General features: G+C 62.7%; 1 protein-coding gene across 1 annotated transcript in view; it reads left to right on the forward strand.

Moving 5' to 3' along the window:
- TMEM201 (transmembrane protein 201) overlaps positions 1 to 19,268 on the forward strand; it is a 25,819-nt gene extending 6,551 nt beyond the window's left edge. Inside the window, exons 2-12 of the mRNA XM_014545450.1 lie at positions 3,749 to 4,027; positions 4,469 to 4,472; positions 4,592 to 4,782; positions 5,903 to 6,079; positions 7,424 to 7,776; positions 8,562 to 8,765; positions 13,629 to 13,861; positions 15,285 to 15,356; positions 15,886 to 16,185; positions 16,569 to 16,703; positions 17,606 to 19,268. Of these exons, the coding sequence (XP_014400936.1) occupies positions 3,749 to 4,027; positions 4,469 to 4,472; positions 4,592 to 4,782; positions 5,903 to 6,079; positions 7,424 to 7,776; positions 8,562 to 8,765; positions 13,629 to 13,861; positions 15,285 to 15,356; positions 15,886 to 16,185; positions 16,569 to 16,703; positions 17,606 to 17,703 (2,046 nt within the window). The 3' untranslated portion in view covers positions 17,704 to 19,268. The remainder of the gene's footprint in view (positions 1 to 3,748; positions 4,028 to 4,468; positions 4,473 to 4,591; positions 4,783 to 5,902; positions 6,080 to 7,423; positions 7,777 to 8,561; positions 8,766 to 13,628; positions 13,862 to 15,284; positions 15,357 to 15,885; positions 16,186 to 16,568; positions 16,704 to 17,605) is intronic.
- The last annotated feature ends 330 nt before the right edge of the window (positions 19,269 to 19,598 follow it).

Raw genomic sequence — 19,598 nt, forward strand, 5'->3', positions numbered from 1 at the left:
CCCGGGGCTGCCCCCGGGGCCCGGGGGGGGGGGGGGGCAGGTCCACGTTTCTCCCCTTTCTACAGCTAAGGGAGAAGGCTCCTGCCCTTCAGCACCCAGCTGTTAAACCGCAGCCGCCTCCGCCAGCTTCAGCTCCCGGCCCAGCCTCGAGCTGCCTGCTCCAGGCCCAGGCAGCCTGTGGCTGTCAGCACCAGCACAGGGGGAGCCCACACCTCAGCCTGCCCCGGGCGCACCCCCTGCTGCTCTGCAGTGCGCCCATGCTCGGGACGTCAGGGGCCACCCACAGCACCCAAAGGGGTTTCCTGGATTCTCCACGTTGTCATGTTGGGAGGCCCAGGGGATGCAGCTTCAGGTTAAGCAGCAGAGCCTCGTCCTGGCACCAGAGTCCTGCTTCCGCCCAGCGCTCTCCAGGCTCTCCCTGTGCTGCGCTCCGGCTGCAGGACTCACAGGCTGCCGGACAGGCTCCCAGGGCGCACGCTGGGTGGTCCCCCTCGGCCCAGCAGCCCCGCCTGTTTGAATGCCATCTGTTCCTGTCGCCCTGCTGGCCAGCAGACCTGTTCTTTAGGGTGACAGCAGATGCTCCACTTTTTGGCTTCTCTCCTGTGGCATCTGTCGCCAGCTGCCCCGTGAGGTCGCCGTTCTCATCCTTGTCCAGGTCGGAAGTGGAGACCTGGCTCATTTCTGCCTCTCTGTGGGCCAGCTCTCTCTCTGGGGGCCAGCTCTCTCTCTGGGGACTTAGCTCCGTGAACCCGAGGTCTGCCCTGGGGAGGTGGGTTGGGGCTCTGTCTCGGTGTGGCAGGGCTGCTGTGGCCTTTGGCTTGTCCTGCCCGGAGGCCCCTGGGGTCCTGGCTGGCGTTCTGATGCTGAGGCCCAGGAGACAACTTCTTGGATTCTCCCTGTTGGATAGGACAACATGTGTTGCTCACTCAAGGCACAGAGGAGCAAGTGAGAAGCCTACGAGGGGTTCAGCAAGGACTCCCCTCTTCCTGGGGCCCTGCCAGAGGTTGGCCTCTTGCCCCCCAAGGGAACCAAGTCTGACTCAGGGAGACCGCTCTCCAGGCCCCTTCTGGGGGAGGCCGGGCACCCTCAGGGCCTGGTGGGAACGAGTTGGCACATTGGCCTCCCCAGATTCAGCCCCCAGACAGGCTGGTCTCCTACCTGTGGGCTCACAGCTGTGCCCAGGCCCTGGAGCTGCAGCCCCAGGGGGGCCTCACTCCTAGAACACGCCCACCTGCAGGGAGTGGTGGGATGTCGCGAGCTTTGTTTTAACTAAACGTCTGTGATGGGGGGGGTGCGGGTGCGGGTGATGCTGTGTCCATTTTCCTCCCCGGGGTGTTCAGGCCTGTGGAGGACGGTCCAGAGCTGCCGCCCCTGCTCCTGAGGGACCCCTGCCCCCGCTGCTTCGGGCTCCTCTGGGCCCCCCAGAGCCAAGAGCTGAGCACAGGGATAGTGTAGTGGGAGCCGGGCGAGCACCTCCAGGCCTCCCGTCTGCCCACCTGCTGGGCCCCGCGCTGCCTCAGTCTGTCTTGTCACATCAGACCTTCTGCACTGGGAGTGGGTGGTCCCAGAGTCCTGCTGTGGCAGAGGTTTTGGCTTGGGGAGGAGTGGTTTGAGGGGTTTATGGGGGCGGGGGGGGGATCATTTCCCTGAGCAAGAGCGGGGACAGGGCTAAGCTGGCATGGAATAGATGGACCCAAATGCCTTACAGCAGGCCAGGTGGAGGTGGGTGTAGCCCAGAGGACACCATTCCCATTCGCCCACGTGTCTGACGCAGGGGGGCCAGTGCTGGTGTGTGGGGGCTGCAATTCCGCCCAGCTCCCATTGCTTTGCTAGCTCATCTGCCGCTCACAGGCCTGCGGACCCCAGGGACAGCCCCAAGGCGCTGTGGGAGATGACTCCTTGACCTGTGGACCCCCACCTGCCACGGTGGCCCCTCCCCCGCTCGCATGCTGGGCAGGGATCACCAAGGGCTGAGAGTGACCGGAGCTGGAGCCGCTATCCCCAGGGACCAGGGCTAATCCTCCTCCCTTCCTCCACCGGCTTCCAGGCCAGGCTCATTTCCCTAGCAACGGAGCTGGAGGTTCCTTGGGGGAAATGGTGGTTTCTGGGTGGGAGGGGCTTCGAGGCTGGCTCCCAGGGCCGAGGCTGCAGTTCCTGCGTCCCCGCCACCGTCCCCTGGGCTGGCGTCTTTGTCCCCTTCCCCATCTCTTTATTAATGTGCTGCCAGCTCTTCTGCTTGGCTGCAGTCCCGAGGCCGGTGCGGGGTGATGGGGGTGCGGGGTGAAAGGGCTGGAGGGTCCCAGGGGCAGATGAGAGGTCACCTGCCTGCATCGTTACCACTGGGACCCCACCCCCCGCACAGTTACAGGGGAGCCTGTGAAGCAGGTGCTGATTAACAGAGAAAGCCCAGGGCTTCGTTCCCGGGGGTGCTGAGTGCTGGCACCTCAGCGAGCAGGGGCGTCCACACCTCCTGCCAGGGCTGACCTTCTAGGCTCTTCGCCTGAAGCCCGCGAAGCTGTCCGCGTGCTGCGCGGTGGCCACCTGGCCCTCTTAGCTCCCTAGGCTTCGGGGAGGGATTGTCATGATCCCACTGGCCAGATGGGCAGGATGACTCCCCCAAAGGCCGCACCTGGGACCGCAGTGCTGCTCCCCGGGCCCTGCCCTCTGCTGTGGACAGGCTGACATAGCGGCCCCTTGTCCATTGTGAGGGCTTTCAGAGCTGGGCCGGGGTGCGGGCTGCAATACAGGGGGCAATTCCTGGTTCCGTCTCCTCTGTCCGTCTCTGACTTGGGGGAGAAGTGGTTTGAGGGGTTTCTTGGGGGGCACTTCCCTGAGCCGCCGCCTCTCTCCGCCCACCCCCTGTAACTACCCTATGGGGCGTTTTGGCCAGGCAGTTACGCACTCCCCGGTTACAGGTGGTAAGACTGAGGCTTGGAGAACTCCTGTACCCGCGTGGTCCGGGGGCAGGGAGGGCAGGAGGCAGCTGCAGTGTCAGGAGTGGGAGCTGCTCTCAAGGGGCAGGATGGTGACAGAGCCGGCCCTTCGCGTGGCAAAGCACCTTTGTGTGGCCTGTTGGCTGGATCCTTGTGATGCACGGTCCCCGAGGTGCTGTGACCCCACACGTTGCAGACGTGGCCCCAAGGAGGCAGGAGGAATGGAGGGAGGACAGACAGGGCCGAGCGGGAGAGGAGGAGCTCCGGGGCTCACAGCCAGCAGTGGCTCCTGGAAGCTGGGGGCTGTGCCAGCCTGTGGGCAGTAGAGTCATCTGTGTGGTGTGGCCGCCACTACAGCCGGGTCCGAATGGCACCCCCAGAGCTGGAGGTGGCCTGGCCAGGACCCCAGGGCTCAGGCAGCTGCCTCCCGTCACCTGCTTGTGTCTAGATTCCGAGGACCAGGGGTTTGCTGGGCAGTTGCTGCACACACACCCCCATCACACCCATAGCCAACGAGGTGGCGGGCGGGGCCCGGCGCACAGATCCCTGGTCTCTGGGCTGGGATTACCCTGCAGGCAGCACCTGTCACCGCATGTGTGCTGTTTGGCGTTCCCTCCACCAGGAAGGGCTGGCCCCAGCCCACAGCTGCCTCTAATCCCCGCCCCTTCTCCTCCCTGGAGGCTCTGGGAGCACCATTTCCGCAGCCTGGGAACAGGCCTCACAGGGAGGGAGCCAGGGCTGGGCTTGTGGCCTGACCAGTGTGAGCCCCCGGAGCCAGCGGCCCTGGGTCCCCTCGTGGGCATGCTGGAGCCCAGGGACCTGGTGAGTGGCGGGACCTGGAGGGCCGAGGAGAAGCCCAGGCCCGTGTGGCCTCCTTGCTGGTCCTCCCGGTGCTGCCTCCCGCGCCCCTTCCTGGTCCCCGTTGGGCGCAGGCACAGAGGTCTTCGCTGACTCGACTCTTCCCTGTGCACAGGACGAAGCCGACACACACCACTGTCAACTGCTGGTTCTGCGCCCAGGACACGGTGGTGCCCTATGGGAACCGCAACTGCTGGGACTGCCCCCACTGCGAGCAGTACAACGGCTTCCAGGAGGTGCGGCGGGCCCCAGCCCTGTCCAGCTGTCCTGCCCCCTCCCCACAGCCCGGGGGACCCAGGTGACTTGCCCAGAGGCACACCACCGAAGTCGGCAGGTTGGGGCTGAGCCCCGGATCTTTCTGGCTCACGCTCACGCCCACTCTCTGCTTTGCACTTGACCAGGGGTCAGCGGGCTCCCTGCAGAGAACCAGGGAGGCTCTAGGCTTTGCGGACCACACTGTCCCTGTCCCCAGGACTCAGCTCTGCCAAGCCACCATCACTATAGGAGCCTGGTTCACAGACACAGCGCCCCCTACGTGCCCTCGTTTGCAGGCCCCTGCACCACGCGTGGGTCCGGTCTGGGCTGTGCTCCCTGGGGCTGCACTTGGCAGCTTGCCTGTGGGGGTTCCTAGTAAATTCTGTGGAGGACAAGCAGCTGATTGTTGGATGGAAAGAGAGAATGGGAACACGCGAAGCTGCTCCACTGGGGTGTCACCGCCCCGGGCCTCTGGCCTCACGCAGAGCCCCCTTTGGGTCGGGCTCCCCGCTGATTCTGTCCCTTCCCCCCCCCCCCCCCCCCCCGTGACTACAATAAGCCGATCCCCGCGCAGTACCTGGAGCACCTGAACCACGTGGTGAGCAGCGCGCCCAGCCCCCGCGCCCCTGCACAGCCACAGCAGTGGGTGAGCAGCCAGGTGCTGCTGTGCAGGAGGTGCAGCCACCACCAGACCACCAAGATCAAGCAGCTGGCCGCCTTCTCGCCTCGGGATGAGGTGAGGCCGGGCCGGGACGGGGAGGAGGAGCCTGCTTGGGGGGGGAGGGCATGCCCAGGGCTCTCCAGACCGTGCCCGCAGGGCCTCTCCCCACCCTGACCTGTGCTGGCCCCCCTCCAGGTGTGTTTTTCATCTCGTCGGAGCGTGCCTCCATTCTCCCTCCATCTCATGGTCCCTGCTCTCTTGGCTCCAAGCCTGGGAACATCATGGAAACCTAGTGCCTCCCAGTGCCGAGGGGTTTGTCCCTGGGCAGGGGCAGGTGGTTCCAGCTGGGCCCTGTCAGACCCACCCTGCCCCGTCCCTCTGAGTCAGGCTTGCCCACCGCTGGCCGGACACTCTGCTCTGGAGTTGGTGGAGGGGAGGGAGGCTGGATGTTAGGCGTTCACCTCCCCTGGCCCGCCGTGGAGCCCAACAGCCTTGTCCTCTAGCTGGTCCTGCCTTCCCACCCCCAGGCCGGTGGTTGTGACCTCAGGAGCTGAGGCCCCAAGATGCTGGCTCTCCCAAGGCCCAGCCTGGGAACGAGGCGGGGAAGGCGGGGAGGGATGAGAGAGGAGGCGGCATGTGTGACTTGGCAACCAGGGCAGCTTTTGGTCCCAGCAAGATAAGATCAAACTAATAACCCCGCTGGCTCCTGCAGACAGATGTTTGTGGGCCCTGGAAATGGAGGGTAGCGTTGCTGCATCCTTAGGAGGAGGGGAAGGGAGGGGAGGGGAGGGTTGGACTGTCCTCAGGCTGTTCCTGGAGCCCAAGGACCCTGCAGCTCCCACTCGGCCCAGCCAGGGGCCTCCCGTGCTCTCTAGACCCAGGGCTTACCAGTGGGCGGCCCTGCCTCTGAGTGTCTGTCTGCTCCAGTCCAGGTAGCGTCAGCCCAGAGCCCCCTTCTCCTGCGGCCTCCTCTGGAGCAGAACTGGCCGGAGTGCCTGCCTCCGTGCCTGTGGGTCCCGCTGCGTCCTGGGCTCTGGGCTCTGGGCCAGCCCTTCCTCCCGGTAGCCACGCACTCAGGGTGCTGTTTGTCCTGTTGGGCAGTGGAGGAAGCAGGATCAGAGTGGGGACAGCTTGCCCATGGTCACCCCACTTGTAAGTGAACCCAAGAACCTGAGCCTCTGTCCCTGGCCCGCAGGGCAGGTATGACGAGGAGATCGAGGTGTACCGGCACCACCTGGAGCAGATCTACAAGCTGTGCCGGCCGTGCCAGGCGGCCGTGGAGCACTACATCAAGCACCAGAACCGCCAGCTGCGCGCCCTGCTGGTCAGCCACCAGTTCCGGCGCCGGGAGGCCGACCAGAGCCACACGCAGGTCTGAGCGGTGCGCCCCCGGGGCATTTGGGGCGGCACAGCCCTCGGGCTTGTGCGGGAAAGGCCCTCACGGAGGGCTGGGCCCACTGACTGGTGGGCAGCTCTCCAGAGCCAAGACCCTTCTCCCTGGGAAACAACCTTCCTGTGGGGCCCTGTCCCCAAGCCCCTGTGTCAGCAGCTGGAGAGGGTGTCCCCAGAAGAGCGGCTCAGTATTGGGGTCCACCCATCATTTACATACTTGACGGTCTTGAGCCCCGATGTGTCTGGGCACTTTCCCTCACCTGCATCTGTCCCCCACACCTGGCATTTCCCCAAAGCACCGTGTGGCGGCCGCATTCTTAGGCTCTGCGACGCCCACTCACAGCCAGCAAACCAAACGGGGAGGTGAAGTAACTTGTAGAGGGCCCCACACCGCGTGTGCCAGGCACCAGCATTTGAACCCGGAACCAGTTGGTTAAAAGTCATTATTTTTTTAAAAATATATATTTATTGATTTCAGAGAGGAAGGGAAAAGGAGCAAGAGATACAAACATCAATGATGAGAGAGAATCATAGATCAGCCTCTGCACACAGAGAATCGAGCCCGCAACCTGGGCATGTGCCCCACCAGGAGTCGAACCATAACTTCCTGGTTCATAGGTTGACGCTCAACCACTAAGCCATGCCAGCCAAGCTAAAAACTCATTAATTTTTTATCACGGTATTCAGTTAGTGGAATGTTCTGGGTTTTAAAGATCTGATTTAGTGGTGAGTGGATTTAGATTTAACCCACCCTCTCAGGTCCCCAGATGTGCCTTGTGTCCAGTGGCATGTGGTTTCCAGTTCACAGCGGCTCCTGACCACACGGCCTGCAGCCCGTGTTTGCACAGCAGGACGCTCGGACCTGTGGTTTTTCTCCTCACCACATGTTCCTACACTGAACAACTTATTGCCATATTTTTAAACTTACCTTTGGCCAGAGTTATTTATATGTTTATTATAATTCCAGTTGAGATTCCAGTAGGAATTTATGGTGAGAATTTGGCAAAAACAATGAAAAATGTACTAGAAAGAATAAGGTCACCATAATATCAAAAAGCTTTCTTTAAAGAATGTGGTGGACCCCTCCCACCCAGTGGGGTGAAGAGCCAGCCATGGGCCGGGTCAGTGGTCTCAGCTGTGAGCCTAGAGACGGCCAAGAAGGTCCGGGGATCTCGGGCCTGGCCAAGACGGCATCTCGGATCATCAGGTCCGGGGTGGGTTCTTCAGCGAGTGCTCTGGGGCCCTGGCCAGACCCCGAGCACAGAGTGCACAATGGCAGTGGCTCTTGCCATCTCGCTGACCAGTCTCTCTCTCCCTCCCTCAGAGCTTCTGCTCGTCCGCGGTGAAGGCCCCGGTCCAGGTCATCGTGCTCCGCGCCCTCGCCTTCCTGGCCTGTGCCTTCCTGCTGGCCACCACGCTGTATGGCACCAGCGACCCCTTTGCCCCGGGGGTCACCCTGCCCCCGGCTTTGCCCCCTGGTGGCAATAGCTCGGCAGCTCCTGACAACGGCACTGCCCCTGGGGCTGAGGGCTGGCGGCAACTGCTGGGCCTGCTGCCGGAGCACATGACAGAGAAACTGCAGGAGGCCTGGGCCTACGGGCGGAGCCACCAGACGGGCGTCGTGGTGCTGGGCCTGCTCACCTGCCTGCTGGCCATGCTGCTGGCCGGCCGCATCAGGTGCGTGTGGGGCTGGAGCCAGGAGGGCCTGCTGTGCGCGCAGCCGGGACTGGGCTCCATTGTGTAGTGGAAACACAGCTGTCCCTCCTCCCAGCAGCTGGGAGTCCAGTGGGCGAGACCAAGTAAATGACTTGCCTTAGAGGGGGCAGCGGCACTCAGAGCAGGCCCCCACTGACCTGCTGGTTGGGGCCGCCAGGGCCAAACTGCCTCGCTTCTCCGCCTCAGACTCCTGATAACCACCGCCTAGTGGGCGGTTGGAGAGTTGAGTGGGTGCCCTTGGGCCCGTGATTTCCCTCCATGTTCCGATTGGTGTCCACGTCATCTCAGTGACTCAGGGAGGTTTCTTTTTTTCTTTTTAAAATATATATTTATTTATTTCAGAGAGGGAGGGAGATAGAAACACCAATGATAGAGAATCGTTGATCGGCTGCCTCCTGCATACCCCACACTGGGGATGGAGCCTACAACCCAGGCATGTGCCCTGACTGGGAATCAAACCGTGACCTCCTGGTTCATCGGTCTATACTCAACCACTGAGCAACACTGGCCGAGCTGGGGGAGGTTTCTTAGCCCCGTTTTACAGGCTGGAACATTCAGCTCAGGGAACTGATCTGCTCAGAGCTGAGCAGCGTGTCAGTGCTGGAGGCGGGTCGAGAGGCACATGCGCTCTTGGCTCTGGATTCCGTCCTCTGAGCAGGACGGGGTGGGTGAAGGGGCAGCGAGTGGGAGGGTGAGGGGACTAGTCCTGCCCAGATGGGCCCTCACACAGCCCCGCTTCCCCTCAGGCTCCGGAGGATTGACGCCTTCTGTACCTGCCTGTGGGCCCTGCTGCTGGGTCTGCACCTGGCCGAACAGTACCTGCAGGCCAGCTCGCCCAGCTGGCTGGACACGCTCAAGTTCAGCACCATGTCCCTGTGCTGCCTGGTGGGCTTGATGGCAGCCGTGGCCACAAGGAAGGCGACGGGCCCACGGAGGTTCCGGCCCCGAAGGTCAGAGAAGCAGCAGTGATTGCGGGGGGAGGACAGATGGACGGACAGTCCCAGAGCTTTGCCCCCAGCCCAGAGCAGGGCACTTCTCTGTCTTGCCTCTTTCTTCCTGCCTCACTCTCACCCCTGCCCAGCCTCGAGCCCCTGTCCTGGCCCAGCCCTGCACTTCCCTGAGGAGTTGGGCCTGCCCCCTTTTCTTTCCACACCAATAAGTCCTCCCCCAACCTAACACACTCTCGGGTGCCACCATCTCTCTGGCCAAAAACCCTCTCGTTGCCCCAAGGCTAGAACACGGGTGACACCCACACAGGCTGCCTGTGACCTATGGCTTCCACCTGGCAGCTCCAGGCATCCCATCCTGCCACGGCCCCTGCCTGGCTCTGACACCGTGGGATGAGGCTACTGTCTGCTTCTTGCACCAGCCCCATCTCTGAGCTCCTGGCACGGGCTGGTGACGGTGGCTGCAGGCTGAGCCCTTGCCACGTGGCCTGACCCCTTGGGCATCTTGACACGGGCAGATGCTCCTGAGCGGGGCCCAGAGGAGAGCCCCGCACCTCATCCCCATGTCCCTTCTCTGGTCTGTCCCTTTGGTCCTGCCCAGTGCCCGGCCAGCCCTGCTGGAAACCGTCTGGGCTGCCCCCTGGGCCCACTGCCCCATTCCCACTCAGACCTTCCTGAACCCCTCTCGCCCTCAGCTTCCTTCCCTGGGAATGGAGGGCCCAGTTCTTGGGCCCAGACTGGCCTTGATCATGAGTTTGTAGGGTAAGGGTCTTCTCAAGGTGAACAGTAGGAAATCCTGCTTCTGCTGTGGTCAGCAGGGTTCTGGACAGCCAGCCATGGTGGGAGCTTGCCCAGGTTGGGGGGGTCTGGAGAGTCCTGTATTCATCTATTTGGCACGGCTGTGGGCCACACAGGCAGAATAGGGCACGCACAGCCTGCCCACTCTCCTGGGAGCCCCTGGCTCTGCCCTGGAAAGTCAGGACCCCAACCCTCATGGCTGGCCCTGCCACTGCCCGATCGATGCCCGGGACGTCCCCAGTTCTCTCTCCCCTCCATTGGGTGCCTGGGAAAGATCTAGTTGCCCAAGGCTAGCGCGGGATAAGCAGCCCAGGGCCGTGCAGGTCCATGAGGGCACCAGGTCATTGTCATTTTGTGACTCTCTTGCCTGTCACAGTCACTACTCCTCTGGCCCCCAGAGCCCTCACAGAGGGTGCTGAGGCTCCCAATTTCTACTCTCCTGTGGGGCAACCAGAGTCCACAGAGGCCTCGGCGGCTCCTGGGTCGGGGGAGGGGACAGCCAGGGCCGAACCTCAGAGTGCGCTACACACTCCCTCCCGGGCCCATGTCCTGCCACTCTGCACGTCGGAGCCCACGGAAGGCAGGAACAGGTGACACAGGCATGAGGGCCACTCAGCAAGGGGCCCCCTACCCGCTGAGCCTGCGGGGCAGGGGGCACAGGCCCTGGCCAGACCTGAGTGAGGTCCCGGGGAGCACAAGAGCTGCACCTGAGCCCGCTGTCACTCATCCTCATGTTCACAGGGTCCTAAGAGGCTGCCCCACCCCACTGATCCCGTGCCCCTCCACATCCATGTGTGAGGAGCCCAGGGAGTCAGGAGCTGCCCCCAGCAGCTGTGTGGCCTCAGACCAGGCCTGCCCGCTTGTTGCGTGTGGAGGGAAGTGGAGGAGGAGTGGGGATGCAGAGCCAGGACCTAGTCCTGCTGGCGCGTCCGCCTGTCCCTTCCCAGCCAGCCTCTGAGGCAGGGGAGGCAGCACTGCCAGTGAGGGCCAGGGGTGTGCTGGGCTGTGCGCGGCCCTCGTCTCTGGAGCCTCCTGTTCTCAAGGAAGCTAATGACTGCTTTTCTTGGCGCTAAGGAGAAGCAGGACATCTGTGTGTCTGTGTGTATTTAAGTTAAGTTATTTATAATCACCACAACCAGCTCCCTAGCTGGCCGGGAGCCCCCGCTGAGCAGATGTCTGCCTGCCCCGGCGGGGATGGGAGGGCCCTCATGAGATGAGCCTCAGCCTGGAAGGCTTCCTGGCCTTTTTAGAGTCGGTGACTTTTTTAATTACCCATCAGTCCCCTAAAGTTTCATTACTTGGAGCCTATTCCAGCCCCTTCTGACGTTAGCGGCAACAGCTGAGGAAGTGCAGGCACCACTGAGATCGTGGCTTATTAGCTGGGAGTGTGTCACCCCTGCCAGGGACCTCTGTCCCCAAGACCGGAGGGAGGTACACACGCTGTCTTCTCCCTCTGGGTCTGGGTCCCCACCCCGGCCCAGCAGGCTCCTCCCAGGAGCGCTCCGCCTCGCAGCACCGGCCGGGAGGAGCGTGTCCCTCTGTGCCTGTTGCCTGTCGTCTGTCCCTGGTCGTGTAGAGCTGCAGATGATTGTCTAGTGGCCCTTGAATCCCTGTAACCGCAGCTCCCGGCCAGACGTTGTGTGTTCGATGCTGTATTTTAAATAAATGCCTCCGGGGCCCTGCTCTGACCCGTGGGCGTCAGGTATGGAGTCTTTTTTGTTTTTTCTTTCTGAGGCGTCTGTGCCAGGGGCGGGACTTGGGGGTACAGACGAGCCCCGGGAGTCAGGCTTGGGAGCTGGCGACGTGGAAATGGAAGGACACAGGGCCCAGCTGTCCTTGTGTGCCCTGCGGGTGGGGTTTTCCCGTCTCAGCAAACCGCTGCTGAGACAGCTTGCTCCTTCCCCTCTTGGCGTGGACTGGGGTTGGGTTGAGAGAGGCCAACGTCCCTCCCTGTCAGATGGGACACTGTACAAGCACCCGGCCCTCCCTGGACCCCTTTATCCGGGACGTAGACTCAGATTCCAGGCTGGTGCCTCTGGAGAGGGTTCCGGAGCGCGGGCGGTCTGGGCGCCTGGCCAGTGGAAGTGTCGGTTCATTTGAAGCTCTCGGGAGCCAGCCGAGACGGGCCCTTTAACAGGAGGCTCCCAGGAACTGGGCTGCAGTCGGGACCAGAGCTCACACTCAGCACCTTACAAGGATCCGCTAGTTGAGAGGGTCAGACCGAAGAACTGTCTCCCCCTCCGTGCCAACATTTTTAGTGGCATCAGAGACGGGACAGCCCCTGTGCCAGATCATGCGAGACGGGTCTTCGGCACGGGCGGGGTCGTGGAAAGTGCTGGCAAGACCCAGCTTGTCCTGGGCCAGCTGGCCACCTGGGAAACCTGTCGCCCGGCTCGGACCCTCTCCTCTCTGCCTGGGGCGGGGGGTGGGGGGGTGCAGGAAGCCCCTGAGGAGTACAAGGATCCGCTAGTTGAGAGGGTCAGACCGAAGAACTGTCTCCCCCTCCGTGCCAACATTTTTAGTGGCATCAGAGACGGGACAGCCCCTGTGCCAGATCATGCGAGACGGGTCTTCGGCACGGGCGGGGTCGTGGAAAGTGCTGGCAAGACCCAGCTTGTCCTGGGCCAGCTGGCCACCTGGGAAACCTGTCGCCCGGCTCGGACCCTCTCCTCTCTGGTGGATGGGGGGGGTGGGGGGGTGCAGGAAGCCCCTGAGGAGGGGCCTGGGCGCGCCCTGCTCCTCAGCGGCTCAGGACACACCTGGGTCCTCCTGGAGGCACAGGCCCAGCAGGGAACAGCTTTATGCACCATCAGAGCAGGTTGCCAAAGGTCCCGGCGTCCTTTGCTGCCTCTACATGCCTAAAGCTCCCCCTTCTGCCACAAAACCGTAAAATCGTACCTTTTATTTGGGGGGCGGGGGGGGCTTTAGGACAGGTCGGCAGGTGGAGGCTGGGGCGAGCGGCTTGGCTTGAGCTCCTGCCTTGATTTCCCCATGCTCCCCGCCTTGGGTTCTGGAGTCCAGGAAGCCTGCTGGCACTCCGGACAGCAGTCAGAAGGTCACGTGATCTCCAGGAGGGCAATGCTGACCCTGCACTTTCCTCAAAGCTTGTTGAAGGGGCGGGGTGAGAACTAGCGAGGAACTCCTCGGGGTGCAGCTTGGCTAGCGATGGGCCTGGGGGGTCCCTTAGCCGCCCGGGCTCTGCTGCAGGGCCTGGCCAGCCTGCCCATCCGTCGGCACACTGACCGTGGGCTCCTTTGTCCCTGGGGACCGAGGTAAGGCCGGACCTCCCGCAACTCCGTCCAGACAGTGAGCAGACTAATGTATTAACTGCCTCTGTCCCCGCCTCTGTAATCGGTTGCCTTAATCAGAAGCATGGTTGACAGTCTGGCTTGGGGCCACCAGGTCCTGTTGTGTGATTTGTACCATTCTCGAGTTAAAGGGACACTGTCACCTTCCATCTTTTGGGCAGCCTTGTGGTCGCTTACGGGTCTTCTCCAAGTTCAAGTTTGGCTTGTGTCCTGCGTGTCTCTTCCTGGGGATCCTAAGCCTGGCCACCCCCCTCTGCTCTACAAGACACTTGAGATTCATGTCCATTTTTTGAGCCCAGGGGGCAGCAGTCGGACCCCCGGAGTCAGGCCCAGGGAGCAGGGCCCCAAGCTTGGCCACTGTCAGGAGGCTCTGGGCACGAGCAGGAAGGACAAGGAGGAGCCCCAGGCCACTGGCCGCTACTGGGAGCCTGGCAAGGGGCTGGGCATTTTTGCTTCAAGGCGAAGGGGTGGCGTGAGGTTGGCAAGGGCGACAGTGTCACTTTAATACCGAGACTCGTAGTGGAACTAGTTTGCTGTGACGGATCGGAGGGGGCATGCGGGGCGGTGGGTCACGCTGCACCTCCCAGCCACCCGATCCTAATGGTGTGAATGTGGTCGGACTGCTTTCCGCTTCAACTAACGCACGCCTCCTCTGGGACCCCGACTCGGGCCCCCCCTGTGCCGAGGGCGAGGGGACAGCTGGCGGAGGCCACTCCCGGACCCTCCAGGCTGACCTCTCCCTGCCCGCGGCCTCTTGCAGGTACCTCCCCGGAGACTCGGCCGGCCTTCTCCCCACGTGCCCCAGCCTGGCCATCCCCTACCCAAGCGTTGCAGCCTCTTCACCGTCTCTCTTCCTCCCCACCTCGCCCGGCTTCCTGCCCCTCACCAACCAGCAGCTGTTCCGGTCTCCCCGACGGTCCTCGCCCTCCTCGCTGCCAGGCCGCCTCAGCCGGGCCCTCTCGCTGGGCACCATACCCTCTCTGACCCGAGCAGGTAAGAGGCACTCGGGCATCGGCGGCCACACGGGACTGGGGGCAGCTGGGCACCGGGACTCCAGCTGTGTACAGGCTGGAGGAACTGGGTTCAAATCCTGCTGCATCCACTAAGGAGCTGCCCTTCGCCCAGGGACTTACCCACTCTGAGCCTCAGTTTCCCTCAAGAAAATAAGACCAGTAGTAGGACCGGCCCCGTGGTGGTTGTGAGAGAGAAGCGAGAGGATGTATTTAAAGTGCTCAGGAGGGCAGTGCGTCCAGCAGGCGCTCGGTAAACGTTGGAGCCCTTCGCGGGGTTTATTCCGCCTGTTCTTGCCCTGTTGTTACTGCTGCTGTTTTCACACCTGGGGCTGGAAGTTTGCCCCAGCCGTTCCGTGTGGTCCAGGGGACAGAGGGCAGGATTCAGTTTAAGTCCGTCCTGAGTGCTTGCTGCCGTGGGCCCTGCCGTGACCGCCCCCTGGTCCTGGTCACGAGCGCTGTCTCATTCTTCACCTTCCCCGCAGGACCGTCCTGGAGAGGGGCTGTGAACTCAGCCGTTTTCCTACTAGAGCTCTGCGTGCTCTGTGATGACCCTCAGCCCTGGGGGAGCTGCCTGGAGCAGGCTGGGGGTTGCCCTTGGGCGGGGGGCCCTGAGCAGGACCCCATCTTCTGAGAAGGTGGGCGCCTCTTGGTTCCCCAGGGCCTGCTGACGTGCAGTCATGTCTCATTTCAGCAGCTCCGCCGAGTGGGTCAGTCAGACACCCTGAGACTCGGTTTCCTTCGTGACTTGCCCGGGGTCCCACTGCTGCCGGGCGGTGGGGGTTGAACCCAGCTGGGGTTGTTGCAGGTGGGGTTCCGGTAGGTAGAGGGTGGGCCACAGGGACGGTGTTTGGGCGGAGGCCTTCGGGTCGGAGCGAAGGTGGGATTGCACCGTGGGCCTGGACTCTGGACATTTCTGTTAACCTCACGGGGCGGAGCGCTGGGGGAGGGCTGCTGCCTGCGCTCCTGCCTGGAAGCCGTTGATTAGCAGAGTTCCCGAGTCCCTGCGCGGGTCACAGCCCGGGCCTGGCCCAGCTCAGGCCTCCTGGGCCCTTCGTGTGCAGCAGCTGGGGCAGGGGGACCTGGGGGGCCCACGGCTGCCCTTCCCCACATGACTGTTGTCTGGAGCTTCCTTCGGGTGGGAAGTGGTGGGTTTGGGCCCACAGTGGTGCAGATTCCAGAACCTTCCCAGAACCATCTGGAGGGAGAGAGTTGCGGACGGCTGGGGTGGGCACTCTGCGTCGTGGTTTATCCTTAAAAAAGGAAATGACTCGGGTTAATGGGCCCTCGGGTGAAAGGCAGGGCTGTGAGTGACAAAGGCTGGATGCGGCAGAGCAGGCCATGGGGCTGGAGGGTGGGCGCCCGTCGCTCGGCAGGCCTGACCTGTGCCCTTTCTTCCCTCCCAGACTCAGGGTATCTGTTCAGCGGGAGCCGCCCGCCGTCTCAGATGTCTCCATCCGGGGAGGCTCCTGTTTCAGGTAAGAGGAGTGACGGGGAGGCTGCCTCAGGTGGGGCAGCGTATGGGCCGGGGTTTCCAGAGGGTCAGGCAGGCGCACCCTCTGTGTGCAGGCCCCTGTGTGCAGGCCTGGGCAAGTGACTGACAGCCCTCTGCCTCCATTTCTCCTGTGAAATGGGCGGATCGTTAGGGTTAGATGGAATGCTTTCGTCCTCATCCGTGACCACGTGGGGATGTGCACTCGGGGGGAGCTGACCTTAAGCCTCAAGAGTTGGTTGCTGTCTCGGCCTTGCTCTCAGCTGAGGGCAGTACCAGGGCCTTTGGAGAGAAATCGCGAGGCAGAGGGGACATTGCTGAGGCTCCGCGGTCCTCTCCCCGCCCGTGGGCCTGGCGGACGCAGGCTCCTCCCCCCTCTGCCCAGCCTGGCCTTTCTCCTGGGGTAACAGGAACAGAAGTGCCGTCAAGCTGACTGTAACTGCACGTGCAGACTGACCTTCCCAGTCGCAGGCGCCTGCGCTACAGGCACGGTGTTTGTCACCTCCACCCTCCAGATTACTACTCTCTGCTGCTGGGGAGCTGCCCCTCGTCCCCGTTCCCTTCCCCGGCGCCCTCCGTGGCCGGCTCGGTGGCCTCCAGTGCCGGCTCTCTGCGCCACCGCAGGCCCCTCATCAGCCCTGCCCGGCTCAACCTGAAGGGGCAGAAGCTGCTGCTGTTCCCGTCGCCGCCCGGGGAGGCCCCCAGCACCCCCAGCAGCTCCGATGAACACTTGCCCCTCAACGGCAGCCACTTCAGCATCGAGCCACCCCAAGTCCCACAGAGGCAGCCGGCGCAGGACACGAAGCACACCATGGGTATGGCCCTCTGACCCCTGCCCTGGGGGCAGGAGAGCCCAGCTGGGCTGTGGGGGCGCCTCTGGGATCAGCGCAGTGGTGGGGACCCCCGTTAGGAGGCTGCACAGGGTCTGTCCTTGATCTTCTCCCCAGCTCATGGCCCCTGGCTGGGCTTCTCATGACCTTGAACCCTCCAGGACATTGCTCTCTGTTGGCTGATATTCTTTTCTTGTTTGGCAATTGACCTTGAGGCTGGTCTGTTCCTTAGGATGGATCAGAGACGTATTATGCCCTGCCAGACTGTGTCTGATAACAGATTTCTTTTTTTTTTTGCTCAAGTATTGTCTGACTGTCCTGTCCTGGGGTGGCCTGTGAGCACCCCCTGAGACACCCCTTCTCTGCAGACATGAGGTCCATGCGGGAGAGAGGCAGCGCCTGCAGCAGCCACTCCATCAAGAAGGAGGACGACTCGTCGCAGTCGTCCACGTGCGCGGTGGACACCACCACCCGAGGGTGCCCCGAGGAGACCACCTGGAGAGGTCTGCGCCTGAGTTGTTTCGGGGGAGGGCAGGGCAGCATGGGGCCTCGGTGTCAGCCAGAATCACCCGTTCTGTCTGGGACCTGACAGAGAAAGACCCTCGAGGGGCCCCCTAGTGACGGAGGGCGGTCAGGTAACCCGCCCAGCACCTCGGGATGCAGTCCGAGCTCCGCAGGCTCCCTCCCTGTTAGGGCCGGGTCTGCAGCTGTGACAGTAGCCTCGGGTCACGTGGTCACAGGCGGCTATTTAAATCTTAACAACAGGAAAATTTGGTAACAGTAAACGCTGAGTTCCTCAGCTGCACCAGCACATTCCAGTGCTCCAGGAGACCTCACCTGCGCAGACGCTCCCCGGAGGGCGCTGGCCTGGGCCGGGCATCAGTTCACATCCTGCCTCCTCCACCTGTGGGCCCCGGGGCGGCGGGGAGATCCAATCCTGTCAGCACCTGGCACTGCCCTGGGAGAGGGGCACATGGGTGGCGAAGATGGACACAGGGAGGTTTCCTGGAAAGATTGGGTGCTGCCCCCAAGTCAGGTGGGGTCTGGGGATGAGCGCAGCAGCATCAAGGTCATGCTGGGGCACAGAGGGTGGGGGACCTCCATCGCCTGCTGACCTTGGAGGCCTGGGGGGTTCTAGTCCCCTATCACCCTGTTTCCTGTGTGTGATGCCAGGTCACAGCCCCATCACCACGGTGAAGCACAGGGCGCCCCAGCCAGTGCTGCCTGAGGCACGGACTCAGGAAAGGAGGCACCTGTAGGGGCAGGCCTTGACCGTGACCCGGGCTACTGTGTCCAGGAAGGAGCTGCGCCTGTGGTGTGCCAGGGGCTCTCAGGTGCAGAGACCCCACCCCGGGTCCCCTTCTGACCTTCGTGCCTTTGACTGGGTGTCTCTGCTCTCTCCAAGGTCGGTTTGGCCCCTCCCTGGTCCAGGGCCTCCTGGCCGTGAGCTTGACTGCCAACGCCCTCTTCACCTCGGCCTACCTGTACCAGAGCCTGCGCTGACCGAGGGCCCGGCCTCCTGCACTGGAGAGCCAGAGAGAGTCCAGGTGCATGCTGCTGCCACTGCCACCTGCCTGCCCTCCTCCGGGCCCTGCCCGCTGGACTGAGTTCCTCCTCGGAATGCCTTCTCCTCACGTAACGGAATGGACTACGGGGCTGAGGGGCCTGTAAGGCCACCCTCCGCCCGTCCATCTTGTTGACATCAGTTGTGTTTGGTGCTGCCACGGAGCCACGGTCCCCGGGGGCTGCACTGTCCAGCCCTGCCTGTGGGGCCGCCACCACCACTGTACCTGCAGCAGGAGCCCTGCCCTGGGCCCCGCTCCATGGGCCACGGGCACATCTCTGTACCGTGCGCCCCGTCCCCCAGGAGAGGCGGGAGGCATGGCCCCTGTGTCCCGTCCTCCACTGGCCCCTTGAGGATGAGCTTCCTCTGCCCCCACCTTACCCCTTCCTGCTAGTCCTGGGCCAGGCCTGCCCTCCGGCTCTCCTGTGGGCACCTCAGAATTCCTGGGTCTCCGGCTCCGCTGGGCCTGCAGGACTCGTGTGAGCATCTTGCCCCAAACTCCCTTCTGCCCAAGTGCACCCGTTTTAGTACCTCTGGTGGCCTCTCGGGCAGTAGCCCTAACCCTGAGAACACTACCCAGGGCCTTGCTCAACCCTCAGCTGGTTGCGCCGTGGGACTGCCCAGGGCAGCCTGCAAGTGACAGATGAGACCACACCCCACCGCCATGAACCCGGCTCCTTCCCACGGCTGAGACCCCCTGTCCTCCTTTCATTCTGCTGACACCACGGGCCGAGTGTGGCCTCTCGTCGTCAGGCCACCTTGGCTGGCTTTGTTCCCTCCCCGTGCCCTCTGTCCCTGCCATCACCCTTCGGCCACTACTGCACGATTGCTCCCCCTCACCCTGGTGCGGGGTCCTGCCCACCCCTGAAGGGGGGAGGGGCCTCGGGATGGCACAGCGACCCTCCATGATGCTGTGGCTGTCATACCCCCAGTCCCCGCTGCCCTGGGCCTTGGACAGAGGGTGGGGCAGCACATGTGTGTATGTGACTGCACATGTACGTGCGTGTGACCGTGCAGGCATTGGTGCTGCTTGGGGAGGAAGTGGCTGCCTGGATGAATTCTGCGACACGTGATAGGGGCTCAGGCAGGAGGAGGGGTCTTCGCTCCACCATTCAGGGATAAAGTTTAATTTTATTTTTCTACACATTTCTGCCAGGGGAGGCATTTTGCTGGGAAGCAGGGTGCCCCCATCCTCCCAGCCAGGGAGGGTTAGTTTTTTTAAGCTTTGGGTGCTTTTTTTAGTAATTTTTTTTTACCACGTGGGGAAGGAGATTGCTCTGGCTTCCCTCTCCCTTTTTCCCCCACTCGCGTCCTGAGAGCTACTGTCTCCTGCCCTGACCCGCCCCAAACACAGGGATCGGGGACCTGAGGGCCACGCCAGGACCTGAGTCCAGCTGCTGAGACGGTTCCAACTCGGGGTGTCTCGGCCTCCATTTGTACAGGGGGCATGTGTCAACTTCTTAATTTTATTTTCTGCCTAATAAAGCCAAACTCCATTCTAAATTCACTTCCTCTCTGGCTCTGAGGAAGCCCCCCACGGAGCCCACCCCACCCCCAGGCCTGGCCCCTCCCAGGCCCCGGGTCCCAGCTCCTCACCAAGACCTAGAGAGGCTGGTGGGGAGGGGTTTACTTAATGTTTTCCTTCAAACAAAAAACCCAGCCTTATTTTTACAAAAGCAAAAAAAAAAAAATCAAAAAGATACCAGCCTTTGAACTGTACTTGTCTTTATTCTGCAGCTCGGCCCCTAAGGACCCCTCAGGGTGGGGGCCGAGTCCACTGAGGTGGAAGTGATGTCACATTTGTTCAGCGCGGAGCTCCGGGGTCCCCGGCCCA

Source organism: Myotis brandtii, unplaced genomic scaffold (assembly GCF_000412655.1).
Source record: "Myotis brandtii unplaced genomic scaffold, ASM41265v1 scaffold410, whole genome shotgun sequence".
In the NCBI taxonomy this organism is placed as follows: Eukaryota; Metazoa; Chordata; class Mammalia; order Chiroptera; family Vespertilionidae; genus Myotis; species Myotis brandtii.